The following is a 24,115-nucleotide window of genomic DNA, read 5'->3' as shown; positions in this document are numbered from 1 at the left end:
TTTTTCTAACCAACAATCTGTGAATGGAGGTCTACAGGCCAAATCCTACCGTGGCCATTAGTTTATGTATTGTCTACGGCAACTTTTATGCTGCAACACCAGGGGTGAAAAGATCCAACAGAGACCTCATGACCTAAAAGGCAAAAGTATTAAATGCCCTTTCCAGAAAAAGTTTGCCAATCTTTGACCTACTGTCTTAATAGGTATGGATTTTTTTTTTCCTCATTGAGTTTATTGGTACATTTTAAATATACAGTACAGTTACATTCATCATTGGGATCTTGTACCTTTACCTGACAGGTCTTGGTTCTCATTTTCTCCCCTTATCTTTGCCCTCCCTTTACCCCCTCCTCCCTTCCCTATTTATAAAGACTTTATTTCCAGTTTTTCATTTTCTCATTTTTTTCTTTTCCCTTATTTCCTTATTTTAGGTATGGATTTTCTAAGTCCAATTCAGTCTGGCTATCACAATCACCTGTGAAACACAGATTTAATGAACCCCGATCATTACCACAGGAATGAACTGAAAACCTAAACATAAGAGCTAAAAAAAGTTATAAAATGTTTAGAACAAAACATAGTTACATATCTTCATGACCTTGATTAAGCAATAATTTATTGGATATGACACCAAAAGAAAAGCAACTCTAGACAAAAATAAAGCATACTTCACCAAAATTAAAACTTTTGCCAGGTATGGTGGCACACAACTGTAATCTCAACCCTTAGGTGGCTGAGGCAGGAGGACTGCAGCAAGTTCAAGTCTGGCCTACACCATGAGTTAGTTCAAGGCCAGGCTGAATTACAGAAAGACCTTGTCTCAAAATAAACAAACAAAAAATTAAAACTTTTGTATATCAGAGGACATTTATATAGAAAGAGAAGCCAGGGGTGGTGGTACATGCCCATAATCCACACTCTTAAGGCTGTGGCAGAAGGATCACATTAGCAGTTGGGCATATTAGCAAGACCCTGTCTTAAAAATTTAAAAAAAGAAAAGGTTAGAGATGTAGCTCACTGTGAAGCCCTTGGGTTCAATTCCCAGTACCATCATACACACACACAATCATACACACACACACACACACACACACACACACAAATGAAAATGCAACCCATAGCATGGAGAGAAAATATTTGTAAATCACATATCTGATAAAGAACTTGTATCCAGAATATATAAAGTATCTTACAACTCAACAATAAGACAAAAGCAATCTTTAAAATGTGTAACAGATTCAAATAGATATTTCTCTAAAGAAGCTATACAGAAGGTCAGCAACCACATGAAAAGATGCTTTGTATCACTTGTTATTAGGGAAATGTAAGTCAAAACAAGATAACACTTCAGACTTCTTAGCGTGGTGAAAATAAAAAATACAGATAATAACAAGTGCTGGAAAGAATATGGAGATTTTGGAGCCCTCACACATTGCTAGTATAAATGTAACATGGATCAGCTTTGTTTGCTGTCCAGTATAATAAATCTCTCCATTCAGGTCAAAAGCTGGAAAGGTTTGCTTGCAGCCCCTCTATAAAAGATGGAGTCAGGTGTGGAGGCATGGTGGCCCATTCTTGTAATGCCAGCACTTGCAAGGCTGAGGCAGGAAGATCACTGGGAGGGCGTTCAAGGCCAGCCTGGGCCACATAGTGAATTCTAGGCCAGCCTGAACTATACAGCAAGACTCTAAATCAACAAAAACAAAAACAAATAACTGTAGTAATGATGAAATAAAAGAAGCAGTTTCTTAGTGCCTAGGCTCCTCAACTGTGACACAAGCCTGAGTATGTATCATCCAGATGGACCAATCTCTGAATCCTCCATGAAACTTGGAAAAAGGAAACTGAGGCACAGGTGAAGCTCCAGGGCCATGATTTTGACCCATGTTCCCTGTTTCTGACCCAGGAGCGTCATGTCTTCTGCCAATTTCCAAGAAACTGTGACAATGTAATGTAGGGGAAAAGAGTCTGTAGACAGGAAAAAATATATATATAAAATAAGGGCCTCACTGGGCTTTCTGGCTAATCCAGACCAGAAAGAATCAAAGCTTTACTGAGGAAGTGAGCAGTAAACAAGACAAGAGAAAGCTGATAAGCAGAACCTGAAGAACGCAGGCAGACACTTGCCCTAACCAACTTAGACTCACTGTCCCTCCCCACCTACAACAAAAGGCACAGAGACAGCCACTTGAAAGAAAGCTCTTATTTAGCATATTAAAATACACCTGTACATCTATATATTCCCACATTAGGGTCACTATACAGCTGCACTAGTTAACACATAACCCCTTATTCACTAACATCTGTAAGGCTCCTTCAAACCAAGCTGTAAACCCCTGACTAGGACAAGCAAGCAAGGACTAACAGAAATATGCCCACCTAGGTACAAGCAGTGGCACTGGATTAGGGTCCTATTGCCCGGGATCTGTCTGATAGTCCAGAGAACCAATCAGGTTGTGGGACAAGTGACAGGTATGGACGGGGGGCGGGGGGAGGGAACACGATAAAAGGAAGCTGACGTCAAAGGCCTACAGGTACAAGCCTTTCCAGTGCCCTCTGCTCTCCCAAGTAGCTGCCTATCTTCCCCTTTTGTCGCTTTTCAAATAAAGTGTTTTCTCTCTTAAACTTTATTGTATTGCGGGGGATTTAGCTCAATGGTTCCCTCGTCTGCCTTGCAGGAGTTCAAGCCCCAGTACAAAAAAAACAAAACAAAACAAAAAACTTCATTCCATTAACTCATTGCTGGTGCAGAGTTTACAATCCTGCTGAGCTGCTCTGACAGCTCAGACAGTGGAACTGTGGTGCACACCTGATGTGACACTAACATGTTTTCTTTCTATGTGTGTGTGTGCGCGCGCATAGTACTGAAAATCAAACTTAGGACCTTGTGTTTGAGAGGCAGGCGCACCAACACTGAGCTAAATCCCTGGCCCCACATATTATCTTTTAACATATTATCTCGCAGACAAGGTAAAAATTCAGACTTTTCATAGTTCTTGATATCAAGAACTATAATTAGTTATAATGTAATCAATATGTAGTCAAAATGTTTTAATTTTTAAAATTTTACACTTTTTTATATAAAGTCTCTAAAATTCAGTTTTTACATTTAAAATATATCTTGATTTGGATATTAAACTCTTTTTTTTTTTTTGAGACAGGGTCTCATTATATAGCACAGGTAGCTTTGAACTGTCTATGTAGCCCAGGCTGGCCTTAAACTCAGGATCCTCCTGACTCAGCTCCAGAGTGCTGGGATTACAGCACCAGCAATTCCAGCTTTTATATGCTAGACTTTCATGGGAAACAGTTAATTTGTTGTTTGATTTGGGGGGGGTGTTAATTTGTTTTTAAATGTCATTAAATCTATAATTGAAAAAGAAGATTCATTTTCCCAAGTTGTTCCAAGAATAGTTTAGTTTCCCAACAGCTAAATCAAGTGTCTTTTTTTAAATGTATGTTAAAATTAAGTAAAATTAAATATTTTAGTTACCCAATCACATTACACATTTCAAGTATGCAGTGTCCAAATGTGGCTAAAGGCTATGGTATGAGACAGCTCAGGCCCAGTCAATCTTGGAAAAGAACAAAGTGGGAAGACTTATACAAGCAGATAGAAAGACTTATTATAAAGGTACAGATTTAGTTCATTATGATATTGATTACACTAAAATTAAGAACTTCTACTTATGAAAGGATTCCATTTAAAAAAAAAAAAAAGAAGAGGCTGAAAGTATAGCTTGGTGGTGGAGCACCTGCCTGGCCTGCAAGAGGCCGTGAGTTCAGTCCTCAGCAAAATAAAAAAGAAGGGAGGGTGGGAGGGGAAGAGCGAGTCACAAACTGGAAGAAAACATACAAGTCTGTATATCTCACAAAAGACTCATATCAGAAATACTAAGGGAGGCTGGGGATATAGCGCAGCAGTGCAGCGTCTGTCTGGCAAGCAGAAGTCTCTGAGTTCAAGTCCCAATACCGAAAAAAAAAGCAGTACTTGAGGAGCTGGGCACACTGGGGCATGCCTAAAATTCTAGCACTCTGGGAGACTGAGGCAGGAGAACTGCAAATTTGAGTCTAGCCTGGATAAGTTAACAATTTAGCCAAACCTTATCTTGGGAAAGCCAGGTACAGTAGCACATACCTGTGATCCCAGCACTTGGAAGGCTGAGGCAGGAGGATTACCAAGAGTTTAAGGCCACCATGTGCTACACAAGGTCAAGGTCAGCCTGAACTACACAGTGAGACTCTACCTTTTTAAAAAATTAAAATAAAGGGGGTATGGGGCTGGGAAAGTAGTTCAGTGTGCCCTAGGTTCAATTTCCAGAACCAAAAACAGAAAAGAAAGATCAAAGCTGTATTTTCTAGATTTCAAAGCACTGAATCAGACAGAGCCCTTTTCCATTGTTAATGTATTAACAAACACTTTCCAGAGTTAAAATGGCTTTAATAATTCTGCAGAGTTGGGTTCATTACATTTATACTCACTGACTGAAGAAATCCGCTGCTTCTAGCACTTCAGTATTATTATTTCAGTTATCCTGAGCATGGCTGCATATTTATGTAACTTTTTATATTTAAAAAGATTTTTCTGCATAATAACCTATGTATGTGGTCTACAAGGAAGGCAGTTAGGACAATCAATTCTATTGCACAGATGAGGAAATGGAAATGCCAAGTCAAGTTAGGAATCCAGTACAAAGAATGAAATTCAAATCACAATCTAATCTTTCCAGATCATGTTTTAGCAGTCTTCTGATATGCCACATGTTAGTCCTAAAACTGAACTGATCAAAATTCACCAGAATAACAGTTATAGAATAAAGAAGCTTCACTTTTCATACAGAGAAAGAAGACTTATCAAAAGGAACACATGTTTAGTTAAATAAAATCAAAACTACATAAGGAATTTAGATTTCTAGCTTAAAATGTTTACCCAACTGCTGTGAGGAAAATGCACAATCAGGAAAAGCACGTTTAATATTTCTAAAGGGCTGGATTAAAATTTCAACTGTAAACTTCATTACTATAATTAGATTTTTAATGCATATTTATTAAACATCCATTCAAATACTGTGTTCACAATTATTCATGAGTTACTTGTGCATTTGTTTTGATTTTAACAAACTAAATAGTAGCCACTGACTAGAAATATTCTCTACAATGGCAGAAGCTCACTCTGAGGTCACAGGCAGCCCATTTATGTTGTTATGTTCTATTCTACCCAAAAGATAAATATTCACTTCCTTTATGAAAAATGCAATGGTCATCAATGACCCAAAGAGTCAAGATTTATCAGTGACATTAAAGACCTGAGTCCAATGCAGTGATGAATAAACAAAGTACAGAGTAGAAGAAAATCAAATCTTAAACTCTCTCTCAGAGAAACAATAAACCATCATCAAGGAATGCATCACAAGATGATTTTCTTTATTTATGAAAGGCTGATTTAAGGCCTTCAAAAGGATGCATTTGATTTAAATAGAAAAATTATGAAAATTAAAACTAAATGCTTTCTGGTTATCATTCTTTTCCTTTAGAAGCTAGTTAATCTTAAACGTATAACTTTACAAAAGGAAAAAATAGTACTTTAAATTCCATGATAACAAATCAGTAAAACACTGCCTAAAAATCTGAATAAAGCTATTCAGAAGTAATTATAGGCATGGCCCAGCATACTGAGTAACTCTTTAATATTCACTCTGTTCATACACTATTTAATAATGAGATCCAAAGGACCTGTTTACTTGCAGAAGATAATTCACAGATATTTATGTTAGTTTATTGTAAATTGTATATGCACAAATGAGAATTGTTAATGGAATCTACAGAAGTTATATTTTAAAAATCAGGGGCCAGGGATTTAGCTTAGTAGTGCTGCCGCCTGCCTCGCAAGTGCAAGGACCCGAATTCAATCCCTGGTACCAAAAAATAAAAATAAAAAATAAATTAAAAAAGAATCACATTTTGAGTCTATGAAGGAACTACTATAAAAACATGTTTGTGAGGGCCAGGGATTTAGTTCAGTGGCTCCATGCCTGCCTAGCACAAGGTCCTGAGTTTGATTCCCCGGTCCCAGAAAAAACAGAAAACAAAAAAAAAATTTGTGGATAGAGCTGGAAGACATGTTAAGTGAAATAAGATTGAGACAGAAAAATAAATAGGGTATGCTCTCACAGATACGTGGAAGCTAATTAAAAGGTGATTTCCAGGCCAGGGATTTAACTCAGTGGTTCTGCTGCCTGCCTTGCAAGTGAGCGCAAGGTCCCGAGTTCAACCCCTGGGAGCAAAAAAATTGATTTCCACCAGGTCTATACCTGTAATCTGAGCACAGAAATGAGACAGATTAGGGTGTAGCAAAACTGGCTAGGGAAGTAGGTGTGACCTTGTTAAACACAAAATCCAGGAACACATGAACAGAACAGTTCCCAAACCTCTGCACATGGACTTCTCTGGAGAATCCGAGCAGGTTTTCCGTAAGATGGCCTAGACTTCATGTCAACCTAAGGACTGGGTGATACAAAAAGGATGGTCACCACTGAGTTTTTGCCACTGTGCTTTCTCACTTGCTATGTCTATACCTTTTCATGTGTGTGCAAGGACATGTGTGTGGTTCTGGGGTCTGGCACATGTTAGGTAAGCACTCTGCCATTAAGCCACATCCCAGCCTAGTTTTATTTGCTCTTCCTCTCCTTGTGCTGGGGATAGACCTCATGCTGGGACCTGGGACCTGTGCATACTAGAGAAGTGCTCTAGTTATGCCTATAGAAAAAGTTATACTATGCTTAAAAAATAATAAGTCTTTAAAAAAATCTCCCCATTATGATGCAGTTAATCAGTCTCAAGAGTAGGCATGAACCCTCTTTTTTGTTTTGGTTTTTTTTGGGGGGGTACCAGGGATTAGAACTCAGGACCTTACACTTGCAAGGCAGGCGCTGGAACCAATGGGCTAAATCCCCGGCCCTTGGACCCTCTTTTTTAATGTTAATCTTAAGAGAAATCCAGCAAACACAAAATAAGTTTCACATAAAGACGTTCAATGTAATTGGGTAATGTAAATTCAAAGAACATTTGCTTAACCTCTGATCTGTATAATTAATAAATTACCAATCCATACGGCTAGGAAAGATTTGCTCTACTTACACTGATATCTAGTTGGGAACAATCTCCTACCTATATGTACTAAATAAGAGACTGTAGGCAGGGAATGCTTGCACATGTCTGTAATCCCAGCACTTGGGAGGCAGGCAGGAGGATGGCAAATTCCAGACCAGCCTGGGCTACATTGTTTGAGCCCAACTTGGACTACAGTGAGACTGTCTCAAAGTAAAGCAAGACAAAACAAAACAAACAAGCAAACAAAAAAACAGATTGTGGAGTTAAAAGGTATACATAAGTCATAACACAGATACAGAAAGATCAGAAAAAAAGTTCATTTTTCTCAAGGACTCACCTTTTCCTTTTTACTTTCCTTTTCACTCTACCAATAATCCCAGGCTAGTTCTTCCATTATCTTGGCTCTCAATGCCTACTTCCTTTCTGAGTCTCAGATTCCTGTGTCCTATAACTAACGGTTACTGGAATGGACATAAATAGAATTTTTTTTTTTGTACCAGGGATCAAACTCAGGGCTTGCCAGGCAGGCACAGCACCACTGAGCTAAATCCCCAGCTCAACAGCTCAAATTTAACAAGATAAAAACTGAAATGCACACTGGGCATGGTAGAGCACCCCTGTAATCCCAGTATTCGGGAGGCTGAGGCAGGAGGATTGCTGTGAGTTCCAGACCAGCCTGGGCTACATAGTGAGTTCCAGGTCAGTCTCAACTACATAGTGAGGAGACCGTGTCTCAAAAAAAAAAAAAAAGTTTCTGGCCCTAAAAAAAAAAAAAAAGTTTCTGGCCCTATTTTGTCTTGGTTGTGAGTTCCCTTGATAAAATGACCCAAACTATGGTAACCCATTCCTGCCTCCCAGGAGCTATTCTTATTCCCCATTCCTATTCCCCAATTTTCCTACTCTTAACCTCCATTGTTCCTTAGAATTCATCCCTCAACTTCAGAGAACACGAACTCTGTCTATCTGACATCTAATACACTGGGAGTTACATTTATTCCCCCTATATCACTCAGACTCTGTTGTTTCTGCTCTGCAACACACAGGGCTGACCAGAGCACATCATAGATGCAGGTGCAAATGCAGTGTCACTGGAGACTCAAGTTCCCATTCGCTTTCCCTCTAAGGACCCGCCACTGGCCTCTTCATCTTGTCCTTCAAAGAGCAGACAAGAATTCAGGAAAATGCATTTCAGAGCCAAAGATGATGAGGATGACAAAGAAGCAGAAAAGTAGAAAACACAAAAGATGATTTTTGTATTTCACACAATTAACAATTTGGCAATTGAACTAATCATAAGATTTTACATAAAAAATGCCTCCAAGAGAAAGCATCCTTAATTGAACTTATAAAGTGACCCATGGTAGTGAACAGCACAAAACGCCAGGTACCTGGAGGTGGTTTCCTTGCAGGACTACAAGCTGCCACAGCACTCACTGGACTGGGTCAGCTGCAGGGTTCAGTGTTAAATAAGAGTGATCTGTGTAAGGAAAGCTCTTCACTGGAGCTCATTATGTAGATAATATGCAAGCTTACTGTCCGTTATCAAAAGCTGATCAATCTTGAGATTAATTTAGTGCCAGTCCCCAGTGGACTCTCCTACATTTCTCAATATGAAAGTGCTTACCTTGAAAACTTTGCCAAACACATGTGGGAAAGGAATAAAATATATATTTTGAAAAAAACAATAAATGACCCAAACTAGGAGCTCAGGTTGGTATTTAACTCCTTTCCTTGCCTCTCCCAGGATTATCAATTCAATCCAAGAAGTATCTTTGTCCTCACCTGCCCAGCAAGCAAAAGGTCCTGAGTTCCATCCCAGTATTAGAAAAAAAGTGTCTTTGAGAAAGGAGACCACCCTTCTATATAGAATTGTGTAACTATGGGTTAACGAGGTAACTATGTTTTTTGAGGAATGTAACTGGGTAACCATGATAACTTCTGTAATCTGTCACCAAAGGAACATAAAGGACTCACAAAGTCCTGCCAGAACTCTTTGCTCCCTCCCCCTATACCCGCTATTCCCCCTATCAAGCATACCTGATCTGTTTTCCAGCAAGCTAAACATACTAAAATAGATCTGATCACTTTTCCTTTTAAAATTTTTTAAATTTTTATTGTACGCGTTTGCAGTACTAATCACTTTTCCTAAGAAACCTACCACCTCCTTGAGTTTAGAAATCCTCACTTAGCATTAAAGACTCTTTGCAACCAATTGGCAGACCCCTGCCCTACTATATCTCTCGCTGCTCCCCATCAGGGACCATAAACCAGTGAAGGCCTTATACAGCTCACTGCTTTACTTCTGCTAAAAATAAAAAGAACTTTCCCTCAGAACCTCTAATTCATTGGGACTGTGGCTTTGTAAGAAAAGGAAGAGAAGAAGAAAAAGAAAGAAAAAGGAAAAGACCTGAGTTAGGAAGGGCTCTCACCCCCAGTCCCTCTCACTTCTCTAGAATCTGCAAAAAGAAACTCACAAGATGTGGCTGCCCCATCTTGAACTTCCCAGGCTTCTGAACCATGAACCTAATAAAACTTATTTCTCTCTCTCTCTCTCTCTTGCTCCCTTATTCTCTGAGTGCTTTGCCTGTTTGTTGTTTTGTTTTGAGACAAGGTCAATCTGTGTAGTCCAAGATGGCCTTGAATTCACTGTGTATCTCAGGCTAGCCTCAAACTTGTGGCAATCCTCCTGCCTCAGTCTCCTGAGTGCTGGGATTACACACATGTACCACCATGCTTGGCATATCACATATACTTAAATTACATACAGTGTTAAATTTAAAAATAAATAACAAATTTCATTTTTGATAGTCTAATAGTGTAATGGAAATACATACATCCCCAAATGGAATTAATAATGCTGTTACTTCCTAAGAAACTTAAAGTTAGGTAAGCAGGTAGGTGATTTGGATAAACAGCATTCTGAGACCACAAAGCTTTCATAGTTCCAGCTCACAAAATGGCTTGGGGGTGAGGGATGGCATTAAAGTAAGATGAAGTGTAAAAGAGCATTCACTCCTTTCCCCTCATTACCTTCTTTTATCTATTTCCTTTTATTTAAGCCAATACCTCACTCATATTACACTCTACAAAATAGAATTCAAAGTATGAAAAAAATGGGAGATAAAATAGAAATGTAAATAGTAAACCCCCAAAAGATCAAAGCAATGACAAAGATAAATTTGCAAATCAGAGTGTTAATACTGAACAGAATTTCAAGTTATATTTTCCCTTTGTTTAAATACCAGAATGTTATAGGACAGAGGGTATGGAAAAGGTGGCCAGGGAAATGGGAGGACCTGTCAATTACAAGATTCCAAATTCTAGGGCAATCTGAGGACTCGCGCATGTGTGTGTGTGTGTGTGTGTGTGTGTGTGTGTGTGTGTAGGACTTCTTTGGAGCTCACCTGAAGAAGTGGACAGCATAAAAGAGAGGTCCTTGGTAAGCTGCTATAGTGGTAGGACTTTGCAGTGGCCAAAGCTGCATTTCTCAGATGCAGTGGGTACTTCTTTTATTTTTGCTTTTTACCCTCTTTTTTGTTTTTTGCTTGGCTCAAGTTTGCTCTGCAGAGGTTGTTTTTCCCATACTCATTTACCCCGTATTTTTAAAATAAACTTTTTGACACCATTATTGTCTTGTCTTCAATTTTTTGTTCAAGGCAAGAATGGCCTGGAATTCCTTTGAATACTGAGCCATTTATTATATATGCTGCCAAAGAGAACTATGGTGAGCCATTTCTGAACGAACTACCCTATAACAAGAGGAAACAGGGCCAAGGATTTAGCTCAGTAGCATAGCGCCTGCCTCACAAGGACAAGATAGTGAGTTCAATCCCATACCGAGAAAGAAAAAAGAAAAAGAGGAAACATTTTCACTTGCAATTAAGTTAGCTTCTGCCCTAACTGCAATTTCATCAAATCTCAATACCCAGAACTGCCTAAATTTTTAGTATAGGAGGAAGTATGAGTATAGAATATTAGCACGGCCTTAAAAGTCAGATGCAAATCCAAGTATAACCTTTATCTGACCCCTCAAGTTCTTCCACTTCCTAGGCATATAATATCTGCAGTTTGGAACTGTGATCCCCAAAATGAGAACAATAAGGATTAAATAAAATAACGTGTCTAGAAAGCACTCTGCATATTACATGACACAAAATGAGCATTCAGCAAGTCATACATGTTATTGTAATGATGTAATTTTCATCGTGACTGTGTGATTGTAATTTTCATAAATTATGGTGCATGCATACAATACTATTTTAACGATTTGAAATATGACTGTTCTGTTAATATGAGTGATTTCCACGATATAAAAACTACGTAGTATTTTCCTCCCAGTAGTGAAGATTGTCATTGAGCTATCTCCCAAGCCCTTTTTATTATTTTCAGACAGGGTCTTGCTAAATCTCCAAATAGCCTGAGTTGGGCTCAAACTTGCAATTTTCCTGCCACAACTTCCCCGAATGTTGGGATTGCAGGCCTGCGCCATCACCCATGGCTAAAGTACATACTTTATTAAGGTATATCAGTTTATTAAATTATATAACAAGGACTCCTGAATTTGAGAAAAAGCAAAAGTATGTGGATTGGACAAGGCAATGAGAATAACTTCATTCATTCAAAAATTGTATCCACCCATCAAGTACCACTGGTCATTGCCAGTGAGTAACCTGCATTTCTTTGGGCATATTGTCTAGAGCAATAAAATTAGCACTCCTGTGGTGACTCAAAATATGCATTCATCCATTCATAAATCAATGAAGAAAGCTCAGTGGCAAAATACACCCCACACAAGCCTCTAGTAATTTAAACAAGCATCCATCTCTCCACGTGAGAACGCATCCGATGAGAGCGGCGGGGCCGGCTGGGGTTGGAGGCCTGGCTCCCAACCCGGTGCCGAGTCACCAGCCCGGAGTGGTAGGAAGTCCCCTGCCACCAACCGACTCTGCACTGGGCTCAGCCCTCTCAAATGCTGGGAATCAAACTGGGGGTTCGACCTCTGAACCTCAAACTGAGGGATCCTCGCTGTTGGCGCTTCCTCAGTACTCAGGGCTCCATTATGGACAGGCGGTAATAGAGAGAAGAGAAACTAGCAAACGCCTCTCGAGGGACTCTCGTCTCCGAGAAACCGTAAAAACAGGAGGCAGCGGGGAAGGGGTCACCCTGGCCGCTTTTCCAGTCCTAGGCACCGCCGGCTCGGCCCACTCGTGGCACAATCACTGACCTTTCCAAAGGGGCCTCCCAGGGTCGGTGGCCCGAGCAGCAAGAGGGGTGGCCTGGGCCCCGCACCCCACACAAGTCCCTCTCAGCCGGCTCCGCGCTAAGGAGCGCAGGATAAGCAAGGGCGACCAGGAGGCCGCCATCTTGAGCTCCGTACAAGGGGACGAAGAGGAAAACTTTATTGAAAGCCAGATGAGAGAAGGTAGCAGTCAAATCAAGCCGTGCTCGCGGGACGCTCCGCCCGAAAGAAGCAAGGGGAGCAGCTAAGGGAGGTGACCTCCAGAGGCGGGTTAGCTTCCAGTGCCCTTCAGTCCTGGGCAGGGCCAGACCAGACTACGGCTCCCAGCATGCAATGCGCCTGGCGTGGGGGGGGCACTCCTGTGGGGCCCGGCCGCAGGCGAACCCGTATCAGTAGAGACCTCCAGAAGTCGTTAAGACACCCAGTATCTGTGACAGAGCCTTTAAATTAGCTCACGTTAACTTTTAGGGCAGTACACCCTCGTATTAAAGAAATATTGATGTTACCTCGTCACACCTCTCCTAAAAGGTAGCTCCAAATCTTTTTTTCCTTTTCTTTTTTTTCTTTAGCATTCTCTGCAGCTTTGGACAATATCTGAAATATGCTCCTACCACCTATCCTTTTGGTATTTGAATAGCATCAATCACTCAAATGTTGTGAAAGATTTTATAAGTCAAATGGGGAACTAATGGGCCAATACCAACATTAGTGGACAGAATAGTCATGATATGATGTACCCAAAGAAGAATTTTAACACGGACATAGAGCCTGGGCCCGCAGATGCTCACGAACCATTCCCTTACACTGCTGCTGCTGTTGTTCCTCCTCTCAAGATCATTTCCTTAAGTGGAAAAGGGTGCCCCAACACCTGGTTCCCACTTCCACTTCCCCATCGTAGCTTTCTCATCTTAGTAATTGGCAAGTATGGCCTGCCAGCTCCTCAGGCCATTTCTCTGAGGAATTGGTCTTGCTTTCCTCTTTGTCTCCCCACATCCAGTCCCTGAGTGAATTCTGCTGGCTCTACCGTCATGATTACCCAGAATATTACTTTTCACCACCAACATGGCTACTACAAACACTATTCCAAGTCTCCATCATCTCCTTTGTGCTAAATGGCATCCTTACTTGTCCTTGATCTGTATGTTCTCTCCACAGCAGCCATGTGTATCTTTGAAAATTCTAAATTAATCATGCCATTCCTGAATTTAACACCCACCAGCACCTTCCCCTGTCTATTATCAAAACAGTCTGCAAGGCCTCGGAGTGCTAAGGGATCTGTCTAATCCCATCTAGACCAACTCTCCCTTTCCCTTCCTGCCCACCCAAACTGCTTTCTTGACACTGCTAGAATTCACCAAACCTAGTTCCTATCCCCCAAAGCTTCTGCATGTCCTCATCCATTTTCCTCCAAGATATCTACTTGGTTCACCTCATGTCCTGATACTTTAAGGCCTTTCCTAATACCTCATATAAAATTATAATCTTGTTCAGTACTCCTTTTCTTCTTAATTTTATTTTCTCCACAAAAACCACAACTATCTGGCAGAATACTATACTGGCAGAATTCTTCATTAATTCGTCATGTGCTCTTACTAAAATTTAAAACTCCCTGTGGGTTGGGATTTGTATGTTTTATTGCATCCCAGATCTAGAATAGTGTCTAGGTTATGAGGGATTTGATAAATATTTCTTTCCTGCTTTTTCTTTTCTTTTTCTTTCAGTGCCACAGATTTTGTTTTGTTTTCCAAATTCACTCTGCAGCCCAAGCTCTGTAGCCTCCAACTCACTGCGATCCTCTGGCTTCAGTCCCCCTCATGCCAAGGGATTGAACCCAGGACCTTGCACATGCTAAGAGGTAAGCACTGTATCAGTGAAACATTTCCAGCTCCAGTTGGTTTTTTTGTTTGTTTGGTTGGTTGTTTTTTTGTTTTTTTTGTTTGGTTGGTTGGTTGTTTTTTTGTTTTTTCTGCTGTGTTGTCCTAGCTGGGCTTCAAAACCCTGGACTCTGCCTCCACCTCCCCAGCAACCGGGACTAGAGACGTGCCACCTCACCTAGAATTTTAAAAATCTGAATCACATGATAATATATTTTTTTTTCCCTAAATATTCCTTATTTAAATTTTTAGGGAGGATTAAAAGGCTTTCCTTATACAATTGTCCATGCCATCCCTGACATCAGGGGTAAACTGGGTATGGTGGTGCATGTCTGTAATCCCAAGCACTTGGGAGGCTGAGGCAGGAGGATCATGGAGAGTTGGAGGCCAGCTCGAACTCAAGTTTGGTTCAAACTCAAAACAACCCTCCAAGTGCTGGGATTGCATGCAGAAGTGCATGCAGAATGACATCAGCTAGCTATATTAGACTTGATTTACCAAATATCTTATTTGCTTTCATAAATGCAGATATTTTTCATGATATTAGGGATTGACCCCAAGGCCTTCACACTGAGCTATACCCCCAGCCCTTTTATTTTGAGTCAGGGTCTCTGTTATGGTTTATACCTCAATGTCCCCTCAAAGCCTCATGCATTCATAGGTGGGGCCATTTGGAAGTGGCTGAATCAAGGGTGTGTGAATATGGATCAAGGGTATATGATAACAAACTTGGTTTAACATAGTTTCAAGTGTGGATGTAGGAAGCCCCACCCTGGGTGTGGGTGGTACCAGCGATAGGCTTATAGCCTGGATAGAATATAAATAAATAAAGGTACAAGATCCCAAAGATGAATGTAACTGTACTGTATACTTAAAAAGTATCAATAAACTCAATAAGAAAAAAAAAATATATATATATATATAAAGGAATAGATGCAAGGCAGGCTGCTGCTGCTTCACGGCTTTCTGCCTAGCCTACTATGGACTGTTTCTCCTCTATTGCATGACCCTGCCTTGGAGGCAGCCAACTATGAACTGAAACCTCTACAAACTGAGCTGAAATGAACATTTCCTTCTTTAACTTGTATTGGGCATTTTATCCCTGCAATAAGAAAAGTCACTAAAACAACTGTGGGGATCATGAGTATTGGTTGTAAGTATTGTTAACTTTAGTAACTCTATATGTGTTAAGTTTCTCGTTTAGCAGGTAGAGTGTTTCCTTTGTGGAATTCCTAAAAGTTACAGTTTCTTGTCTCTGACCTTTAGATGTGTGGTTGTCCGGGTTACTACTACTCACGGTGGGTTGTTTTGGTGAACCTGCTTGCTCTCTTCCTGTGTGACCTTTCAGTTACTATGGTAAACCCATCCCATAATAGTTTGTGGTTTTTTTTGCTTTAAAAGGCCGGTGCTTGCCGGCAATAAACGCCGCTTTGATCACACTCTTGTCTTGGCGTCCTTCCTTTCTCTCTGCCCCATCTCCACCCCGCTGCTCTTTCAGGTTTGAGGCACTGCTGGACAGTGCTCTGCGTCGCCGGCTCGCGACAAACAACCTCTCCCTAAATTGCCCAGGCTGGTCTCAAACCTGTGGTCCACCAACCTTACCTTCTGAAGTACCTGGGATTAAAGACTCTCAAAGATTTGATATTTTTAACCCAGCCATTTTACTTTTTTTTTTTTGTACCAGGAATCAAACTCAGGTCCTTGTGAGTCAGGTGGTGGAACCACTGAGCCAAATCCCCAGCCCTTATCCCAGCCATTTTACATATTAAGACTCAATATAGCCAGGCATGGTGGCACACGTCTGCAATCCCAGCACTCAGGAGGCTAAGGCAGAAGAATCGCTGTAAGTTCGAGCCCAGCCTGGGCTACACAGTGAGTTCCAGGTCATTCTCAACTATATAGACCCTGTCTCAAAAAAATGAAAAAAAAAAAAAAAAGACTCAATATCACCAGGCATCGTGGCACACATCTGTAATCATAGTAATCAGGAAGCTGAGACAGAAGCACTGCTGTGAGTTAAGACCAACCTGGATGACACAGTAAGACCTTGTCTCAAAAGACAAAACAAAAGATTAGTGATTTGAGAAATGTAGGCAGTGACTTGGCCATGCTAGCACAGGTACTGCCCCTTCTTGTAGTTAACTGAATAGTAATGAGGCAGGAAAACAGGGCCTTAGCAAATGAGCTGTGGTTTGCCACAGGGCAAGTGGGTCTCTATCAGAGATCCAGGACACATGCACCCAAGCCCTCTCTAAGGGTCCACTCAGTGAATACTGTCTTCAGTTCTTGGGAGAATTCAAGCAGGTTTGGCTAGGACAGCCTGGGTGGGATATCAGCCTGAGGAGTGGGAGATATAAAAGACACAGCTGTTAAACTCCAGGCGCTGTGCTCCCTCCTTCAGTGGTCTGTGTTCACACTGTAGAGTGTGCTTCTTTTCCTATTTTTAATTGGCTCACAGCTGCTCTGCAGAGCATGTTTCTTTTTCTGACCTTTAATAAATGTAAAACCTCACTACCTTTTTTCCTTGTCAATTCTTTGTTTGAAACAAGAAGCTAGAAAGAATCTCTAGAAGGGGTCCCCAGAATGCCAAAACCCAATAATGGTAATTGGGATGGAAAGCTTGTCTATTTAACCAGATCTTGTTTGTAAGTAACAGGGTCTCACTATGTAGTCCAGGTTGGCCTTGGACTGGAGATACCCGTCTCAGCCTCCCAAATGCGAGAATTACAAGGTTATGCCACTATGCCCAACATTAGATAACTCTTGAAATAGCCCTTAAACAAGATCTATACCATGATTACTGCTCACTGATAGTCATAACAAATAGTTTTGTTGCTTGGTTATTTGGACTTAATGTGATACACCTAGGCAGTCAAATGAATGTTTTCCGTTTGTAGCCCACTTATTCATAGGAACTAAAGTTGGCCTAAAATGCAGCCAATCTTTAAACCTCAAAGATAACATGATAGAAATAATTCACCTACTGTTAACTCATGTAGTACTTTCTCCATGTAACTACACTCAAAATTAGTCATGAGCTGGGTTTTGGTGTTTTTGCTTTTTGAGTCAGGGTCTCATTTGTAGGTCAGCAGGCCTTGAACTCACTACGTAACCTAGACTGGCCTCCAACTGGCAGCAATCCTCCTGCCTCAGCCTCCAGAGTTCTGGAATTACAGGTGTGGGCCACCAAATTTAGCATGCTTTAAAATGGATTTTTTTTTTGTTTTGTTTTTTGTTTTTTGTTTTGAGACAGGGTCTCACTATGTAGTTGAGGCTGACATGGAACTCACTATGTAGTCCAGGCTGGACTGGAACTCACAGCGATCCTCCTGCCTCAGCCTCCATCCAGAGTGTTAGGATTAGCTAGGCGTGGTGGCACATGCCTGTAATCCCAGCACTCAGGAGGCTGAGGCAGGAGGATCACTGTGATTTCAAAACCAGCCAGGTCAGTCTCAACTACATAGTGAGACCCTGTCTCAAAAAAAAAAACCTAAAAACAAACAAACAAACAAAAAAAAAAAACAGAGTGCTAGGATTACAGGTATGAGCCACCACACCTGAATAAATACCTTTTAGTCCTGAATATTATCTAGTTCAAAGAGTGTACATTCCAAAGCTGAGTGTCTTCTGCCAAAACCAGGATTTGAGATTACTAAGGGACCAAATGAGGAGAGTGTCATGAGACTGCTAGTGTCTACACACACCAACTGTGAGGGCCCAATTTTCCCAGCATGTATCTCACTCAGCCCAAGCAATTCTCATCAGCTTCAAAGGGCGAGATGTGTATCTGCAGATGCGAGTTTGCAGTACCCAGGGCTCACTCAGCAGGAACACATCCTACAAATTAGGATACCAGGCTTCATTTTTTTTTAAACCAAATCAACCCAGTTGGACTGTGAACCTTTAGTTCTAAGAAATAATCAACTGTCCCTTACAGTATCAAATCCACTTGGCTTTGTTTCACACCTCAATCTTGTTGATTACCTAGGATAAGCCATAGGTTAGGTTTATAGACTGATATGATATGCAAAACATGTCACAGAGCTGCATGCAATACCAATGTGTAGCTTTTTAGTACCAAATCACCAAAATGTACTCTGAAGGTAATTTTATACGTAGCATAGAGAGAAGAGATATAATTTCACGTTGAATGTTCAATTTTTTAAAAATATATATAATTCTGTTTACAACTACTGTTTTTCAGCTTTAATTTGATACTTTACTACCAGGTAAATTATCTTTTAATGTAATTACTTTTATATAATAATTATGATCTTGAAATTCTGCAAAGTGATTAAAGGGCATTTCCTAAGAAATAAATTTCTGGGTTAAATTATGCAATTTTTCTGCTTATGGTTTTAGTATTATACTTTTATTATTATTATTATTATTACTATTATTAAATGCTTATGAAATGACATATATAGAAGTAGACCTTTGCAAATATCTGAGACTTTAGGTCTAAAATGTTTTTAATCACAGATTTAAAAGTTGACATAAGTGTATCTCCATTATTTCTTTGTAGCATTAATTTTGACTCACTCTAGTATGTTATACACATCAGCACCTGTGCCCATTTAGCAAAGAATTTCAGTACAAATCACTCTGAATTGAATAGACATCTCTAAGAAGCATTACAATTGTTGCAATATTTTTAGAAACTGAAACAAGGAAATAAACAACTTCAGTAAAAGTGATTTAAATAACAAATAACGTATCTTTATAAACAGCTTATCTCCTTGAGAACAAAGAATAAACAAGGAGACAAGAGGTTTTTTTCCTTCCACTATTAAAGCAGATCACAATATGAATGGGTGAAATGTCATGAATAATTGGAGAAAATCACAGAGTAATCTTCGACAAAAACATCTGATTTATTTAAATTGTCACTGTTTGTCTTATTAGAACCTTTATTTAACCTTGTTATCTACAATGCAGTATTCAAGCTGGTTTATCAAAAATTTACTTTAACCATATTTTGAAAATTTTGACTTTCTTTAAATGCAAGCTATGGTAACATAAACCTCTTATGCCAGCTGTTTTACTTGAGACCTAATTAACTGACAGTGCTTTCAATGAAATGCCTATAAAAATCAAATGTTGTGAATCTACAACAGCAAATCAAGGTGTTCAAATGTTTTATCAAATTCTGGTTGGATTCTGGTGAAGGGGATCATCAGACATTTCACTTCTAGACTTTTCTGGGTACAACACTGATTATCCTCAGCTCATGAACCCAACCAAATACCACCAAAGTCACTTCTCATTGTGTCATTCAAGGCATTTATGATTTTCCAAATACATGCTTTCTAGATAAGCCTATTTCCTTGCTGACTTCTATGAAGATTCTGAGTATTTCAGGGTTTATTGTGTCCAGGTGAGATAGGATACGATGTGGCAAAACTGGCTGGGGAAGTAAGCAGGACCTGTTAATTACATGATCCCAGGACAGTGCCAGATAATTTCCTAGGACCCCCATATGTGGGACTTTTTGGGGCTTCCACGAGATGTGGACAGAAGATAACACCACGAGAAGCCCACTATCATGACTCCTCATGGTGGCCTACTCTGGTTCTTCTAGACCAGCGTGTACTTTTAATTTTGCTCTTTGCACCCTTCCTCTTTAGTTTGGTCCAAGTTTGCTCTGCAGAGCCAATTTTCCCCTTATCCCTTCACCCCTTTCATACCATTTTTGGCTTGTCTCAGTCAATTCTTTGCTCAAGGTAAGAAAGACCTGGAATGCTAATTGGGGAGCCATTTCTAAAACTGATAGCACAGGCACTGTTCCAAATGCTTTACAAATAATAATTCTTTCAATACTTATAACCACCTTGTAAAGCAAGTACTACTGTTATTTGGTAGCTCCTTCTAAAAGTGGATTGCCAAATAAACCTTACTGTGTTTTGGGTTGTTCACCTCTCCTCCTGGAGTAGGATTCCAGGTTCTTCTTGTCTCTAACAAAGAATTGAACAAAATGAGCAAAAAGCAGGGGCACAGTTTATTTGAAAAAAGTAAAAGTGAGGGAGCTCTGCACAGTGAACTTGGGCCAATTAAATGAGCAAGATAAAAGTACACCCTGGAGAAAGTTGAGCGGACTATCCTGAGGAAAGCCAGGATAGCAAGTTCTTCTTGGACACTAACCAAATCTCGAGAGAATTTCTACACAAGGGTCCTGGAAGAGAGTTGGAGCTGGGATCCCACACCTCAGGCTGAGTCAGGTCCAGGCCATCCTATTGAAAAGCTGCTCAAATGCTGGAGAGAAGTCCGTGAGCAGGGCTTTGTAACCCTTCAGTGAATCTTGTAATTAACAGATCATGCCTACTTCTCCAGCCAGCTTCACCACACCCGAATCTCCTATGTCACTATTAGTATCCCATTTTTATTTTAATCCTCTGTTTTGGTTTTTTGAGACAAGTCCTACTGTGTGATACAGGCCAGCCTCAAACTCACCATGATCCTTCTGCATCAGCCTTCCAAGTGCTGGGATTACAGGCTGCACCACCACACCTGATTGAGTGTCTCCATTTTATATGTGAAGAAACAGACACAGGAGAAATAACTTGCCTAAAGCTACTTGGCTACTAAGGATTCTGTCCACCTCTTCTATCAAGCCCAGATTAAACAGAATTGATTTGTGCACAGTACTGTCTTCATCTCAGATTTATATGAAATGTAAAATACTAGCCAAGAGAAATTTATAATACAAAAGCAAAACATACCAGAATAGTAATATGCAAATCATGCCAAGATTATGCACAAAAGACTAGAGATTAGAAGAAGCCAGGCACTCAGGAGCCCTCTATGGTTTAATATTAACCAAGCCACGATATGGCAACAGAGACAAAGGTGAATTAGAAAGGAGAAAAAGATGACTCAGGGTCATAAGCCCAAGTAGTAAGAAAAATAATGTTATCTGTAGGGGGAAAAAGGTGTAAATATTGAGAATTGTTTGGGAGTAAATGGAATAAGACTGATTTTTTAAAAAATAAATTTTATTTTATCCCTTTTCCCTCAAGCCCCCTCCTTCTCCCTATGTATAAAAGCTTTGTTTGCATTGTGAAACTGATTTTAGACAAGTGAGTTTGATTCAGTCAGACAACAGAAACAGTACATGGTTGCCTGTGTTTATGCAACGGTGGGACGTGGTGGCCAACACTGTGGTGATATGCTCATGTTCTAGGCTGACATAATTACAGATTTAAGAGCACCGGACAGCTTCTAGCAGTCCTGGTCAGTCTCTCGACCAAACCTCACTCACAGCTTCAAGAACAATACACCTCCTGTGAGGATGTGTTCCCAAATAAAAAGTCAGAACTTTCTTTGCAAATACCACTAAACATCAAACCCAGTGTACCTAGGAGTATATGTCTCTATGGCTAAGCCTGCCAAAACCAAAATTACAACAATTTAGTGTAAGGATCTTAATTGGCTTTCTTTTCAATTCTAGACTCAGGCAGCACTCTCAAAATGGAATGAGTGTTCTAATGAGATATGCAGAGAAGGTTGGTTTTATATAAAAGGAATGAAGAAAACGGGGGGGGGCATTGGGCATTTTAAAATAACTTTCTTTGTAAGGTGGGGACAAGGAGCTGCATCTGCCTGGAAAGTTGCAAGGTCCTGAGTTCAATCCCTGGTACCAAGAAGAAGAAAAGAAAAGAAAAGTGGGGACAGGGACACGGACCAATAAGAGAGAGGACTTCATTATCAATTGAAACTGGCATGTTGGGACGTTTAGCTATTATCTCTCATTTCTCCTAGCTTCTTTGGAAGGTCAGATAAATTGCTTAATTTAGCTTGGTGGCATAAAACTTCAGAGTAAGTGACTCCATTTTTTGTTTTTTGAATTTATTTTTAAATTTTATTTATTTATTTTTGTAGATAGGGTCTTGCTACATATGTAGCCCAGGCTGGCCTTAAACTTGTGGTGATCCTCCTGTGTCAGCCACCACCACCTCAGCTCTTAGCACAGTTTGCTTGGTACATATTTGTTACATGAATGACCACAGGGTCCAGCAGTCTCAAGGAAGACATGTATGATCAGCCGAGATCCTATGATGCCACTGGTCCTGGGAGGGAGGGACCCTCCCTTGCAGCTCACTAATTAAATATTCTTGGGCCACTCTTGTGATTCTCTACATTCTTGGTACTTGGTATGGTTCAGGATAGGCAGCATTAGCAATATTTGCTAGAAATGCAAAATCTCAGGCCTCATCCCAAAGCTCCAAAATCAAAATCTGCATTTTTGTAAAATTACAGGTAATTTAATGCATACTGTTTGAAAAACGCTGCTCTTGAAAGCACTGGTGGTTCTTTACTCAGAAAGTAGTTCACCTTCTCAAGAGAAGGAACAATGCTTGGTTCCCAATCTTCCAGTGATTGAGGATCTTTTTATTTTTGCCCTGACCGGGGTTTATTCTAACCTGGCCTTACATGGTTGAAACAACTCACAGCATAATGTCATTTATCCTTTCTCAAAGGAATTCTGTGCCTTGTTTTTTCTCAGCATATGTTTATTATGGTATTTATTTTCTTAGAAGCTAGTACCAGGGATGTCAACTACCTGACTGGGGACAAAAACTACTTGCTGTTGTGGCTGCTTTTTACTCTTACAGCCTTGGAATTCATCTGTCAGAGGAATGGGCTCCATCAGAATCCCTAAAGTGTTCAGCCACTGGCTGACAGCAGGCTCAGGAGGCGCTGTGGCTTTGAAGCCTACACAGTAGAGTATTTCAGAGCACAGCCACTGAATCTGTAAGTTAATTATACTTCCTGCAGTTGTAGAACGGAAAGACACAGTTTCACGGCTACCACAAAGGGTAACAAAAGATAAAATTACAAAGGGACGGTTGATGAAAAGTATTACAAAAGCACGAGAGAGTGGTTATCATCAATGCCTGATGGATCCATATATAAAAGACACTAAATCACAACTTGAAACAGAATTCTGTGTGTTTTGAAAGAGTTATTTATAAAGCCTCTTGGGGTTAGGGAGTAAGACCTCCTAACAGAAAACAGATGGTCACTAGAGCCCCTCTAACCTACTAAGGGTGAGGGTCAAGTTACCAGCAGGCTTATTTTACTCTGATGGAGGGCTTGGCTCTTTTCAGCTCCTCCTTCCAGAAACTGCCTTTTCTCTAAATAAAACTGAACTAAATGTAAAAGAAAATCAGTATAAAGATGTGTTCATCTAAAACATTAGCCTCCTAGAGCTAACAAATCTTACGCTGATCCCTCCCTGACTATGGAAAGAGAAGTTAGTTTTTGACAGAAGAGAAACCATCTGAAAGGCTACTACTAGAATACATCAAGGTGAGAGGGAGCTTAGGCTGAGGGTGTATCTTGGGGTAGAGCAGGAATTCAGCCTCTGTGAGGCCATAAGTTCAATTTACAGCTACAGAAAGAGGGGGTGAGAGGTTTCCCATGTATACATGCACCAGCCAGGCCTGGTAGCACAAGCTTATAATCACATCACTCTGGGAGGCTGAAGCAGGAGGAGAGCAAGTTCAAGCCCAGCCTGGGAAATTTGGCAAGACCCTATCTCAAAAATAAAGATAAAAAATGGGCTGCACTGCCTTTGCAAGCGAAAGGACCCGTAAATTCAATCCTTGGTACCAAAAAAAAACCAAAAAAACGGCTGCAGATGTAGCTCAGTTTGAAGGCCTGAGTTCAATCCCAGAACTGTACCACACACACAAAACTAGAATATAAATCTGTGTATACAAGGTGTGGCTGATAATATGGTATTTTAAATTTTTTAAAAATTTATTACAAGGTCCAGAGATTTAGCTTAGTGGTTCCGCCACCTGCCTCACAAGTGCAAGGTCCCTAGTTTGATCCCCATTACCAAAAAAAAAAAAAAAAAAAAAAAAAAAAAAAAAAAAAACATATTACA

General features: G+C 40.2%; 1 protein-coding gene and 1 long non-coding RNA gene across 4 annotated transcripts in view; one reads left to right on the top strand and one right to left on the bottom strand.

Moving 5' to 3' along the window:
* Nucleotides 1–12,603, bottom strand: part of Afg1l (AFG1 like ATPase) — a 228,255-nt gene extending 215,652 nt beyond the window's left edge. For both annotated transcript variants that reach the window (XR_004517163.1, XM_010635303.3), the window contains exon 1: nt 12,335–12,603. Coding sequence is in view for 1 of the 2 variants with exons in the window: in XM_010635303.3 (XP_010633605.1) it covers nt 12,335–12,473 (139 nt within the window). In the remaining variant the exon portion in view is untranslated. The remainder of the gene's footprint in view (nt 1–12,334) is intronic.
* Nucleotides 12,604–12,698: 95 nt separating this feature from the next.
* On the top strand, nt 12,699–20,665 carry LOC104869907. 2 transcript variants are annotated; one of them, XR_782388.3, is made up of 3 exons: nt 12,699–12,877; nt 14,071–14,204; nt 20,634–20,665. It is a non-coding gene; the product is annotated as an uncharacterized LOC104869907 (long non-coding RNA). The 2 variants fall into 2 exon arrangements; XR_782389.3 differs by lacking the exon at nt 20,634–20,665 and adding an exon at nt 18,428–18,452.
* The last annotated feature ends 3,450 nt before the right edge of the window (nt 20,666–24,115 follow it).

Source organism: Fukomys damarensis, unplaced genomic scaffold, assembly GCF_012274545.1.
Source record: "Fukomys damarensis isolate Sample0158 unplaced genomic scaffold, DMR_v1.0_HiC HiC_scaffold_14, whole genome shotgun sequence".
Lineage (NCBI taxonomy): Eukaryota > Metazoa > Chordata > Mammalia > Rodentia > Bathyergidae > Fukomys > Fukomys damarensis.
This window is presented reverse-complemented; position numbering and strand designations above follow the sequence as displayed.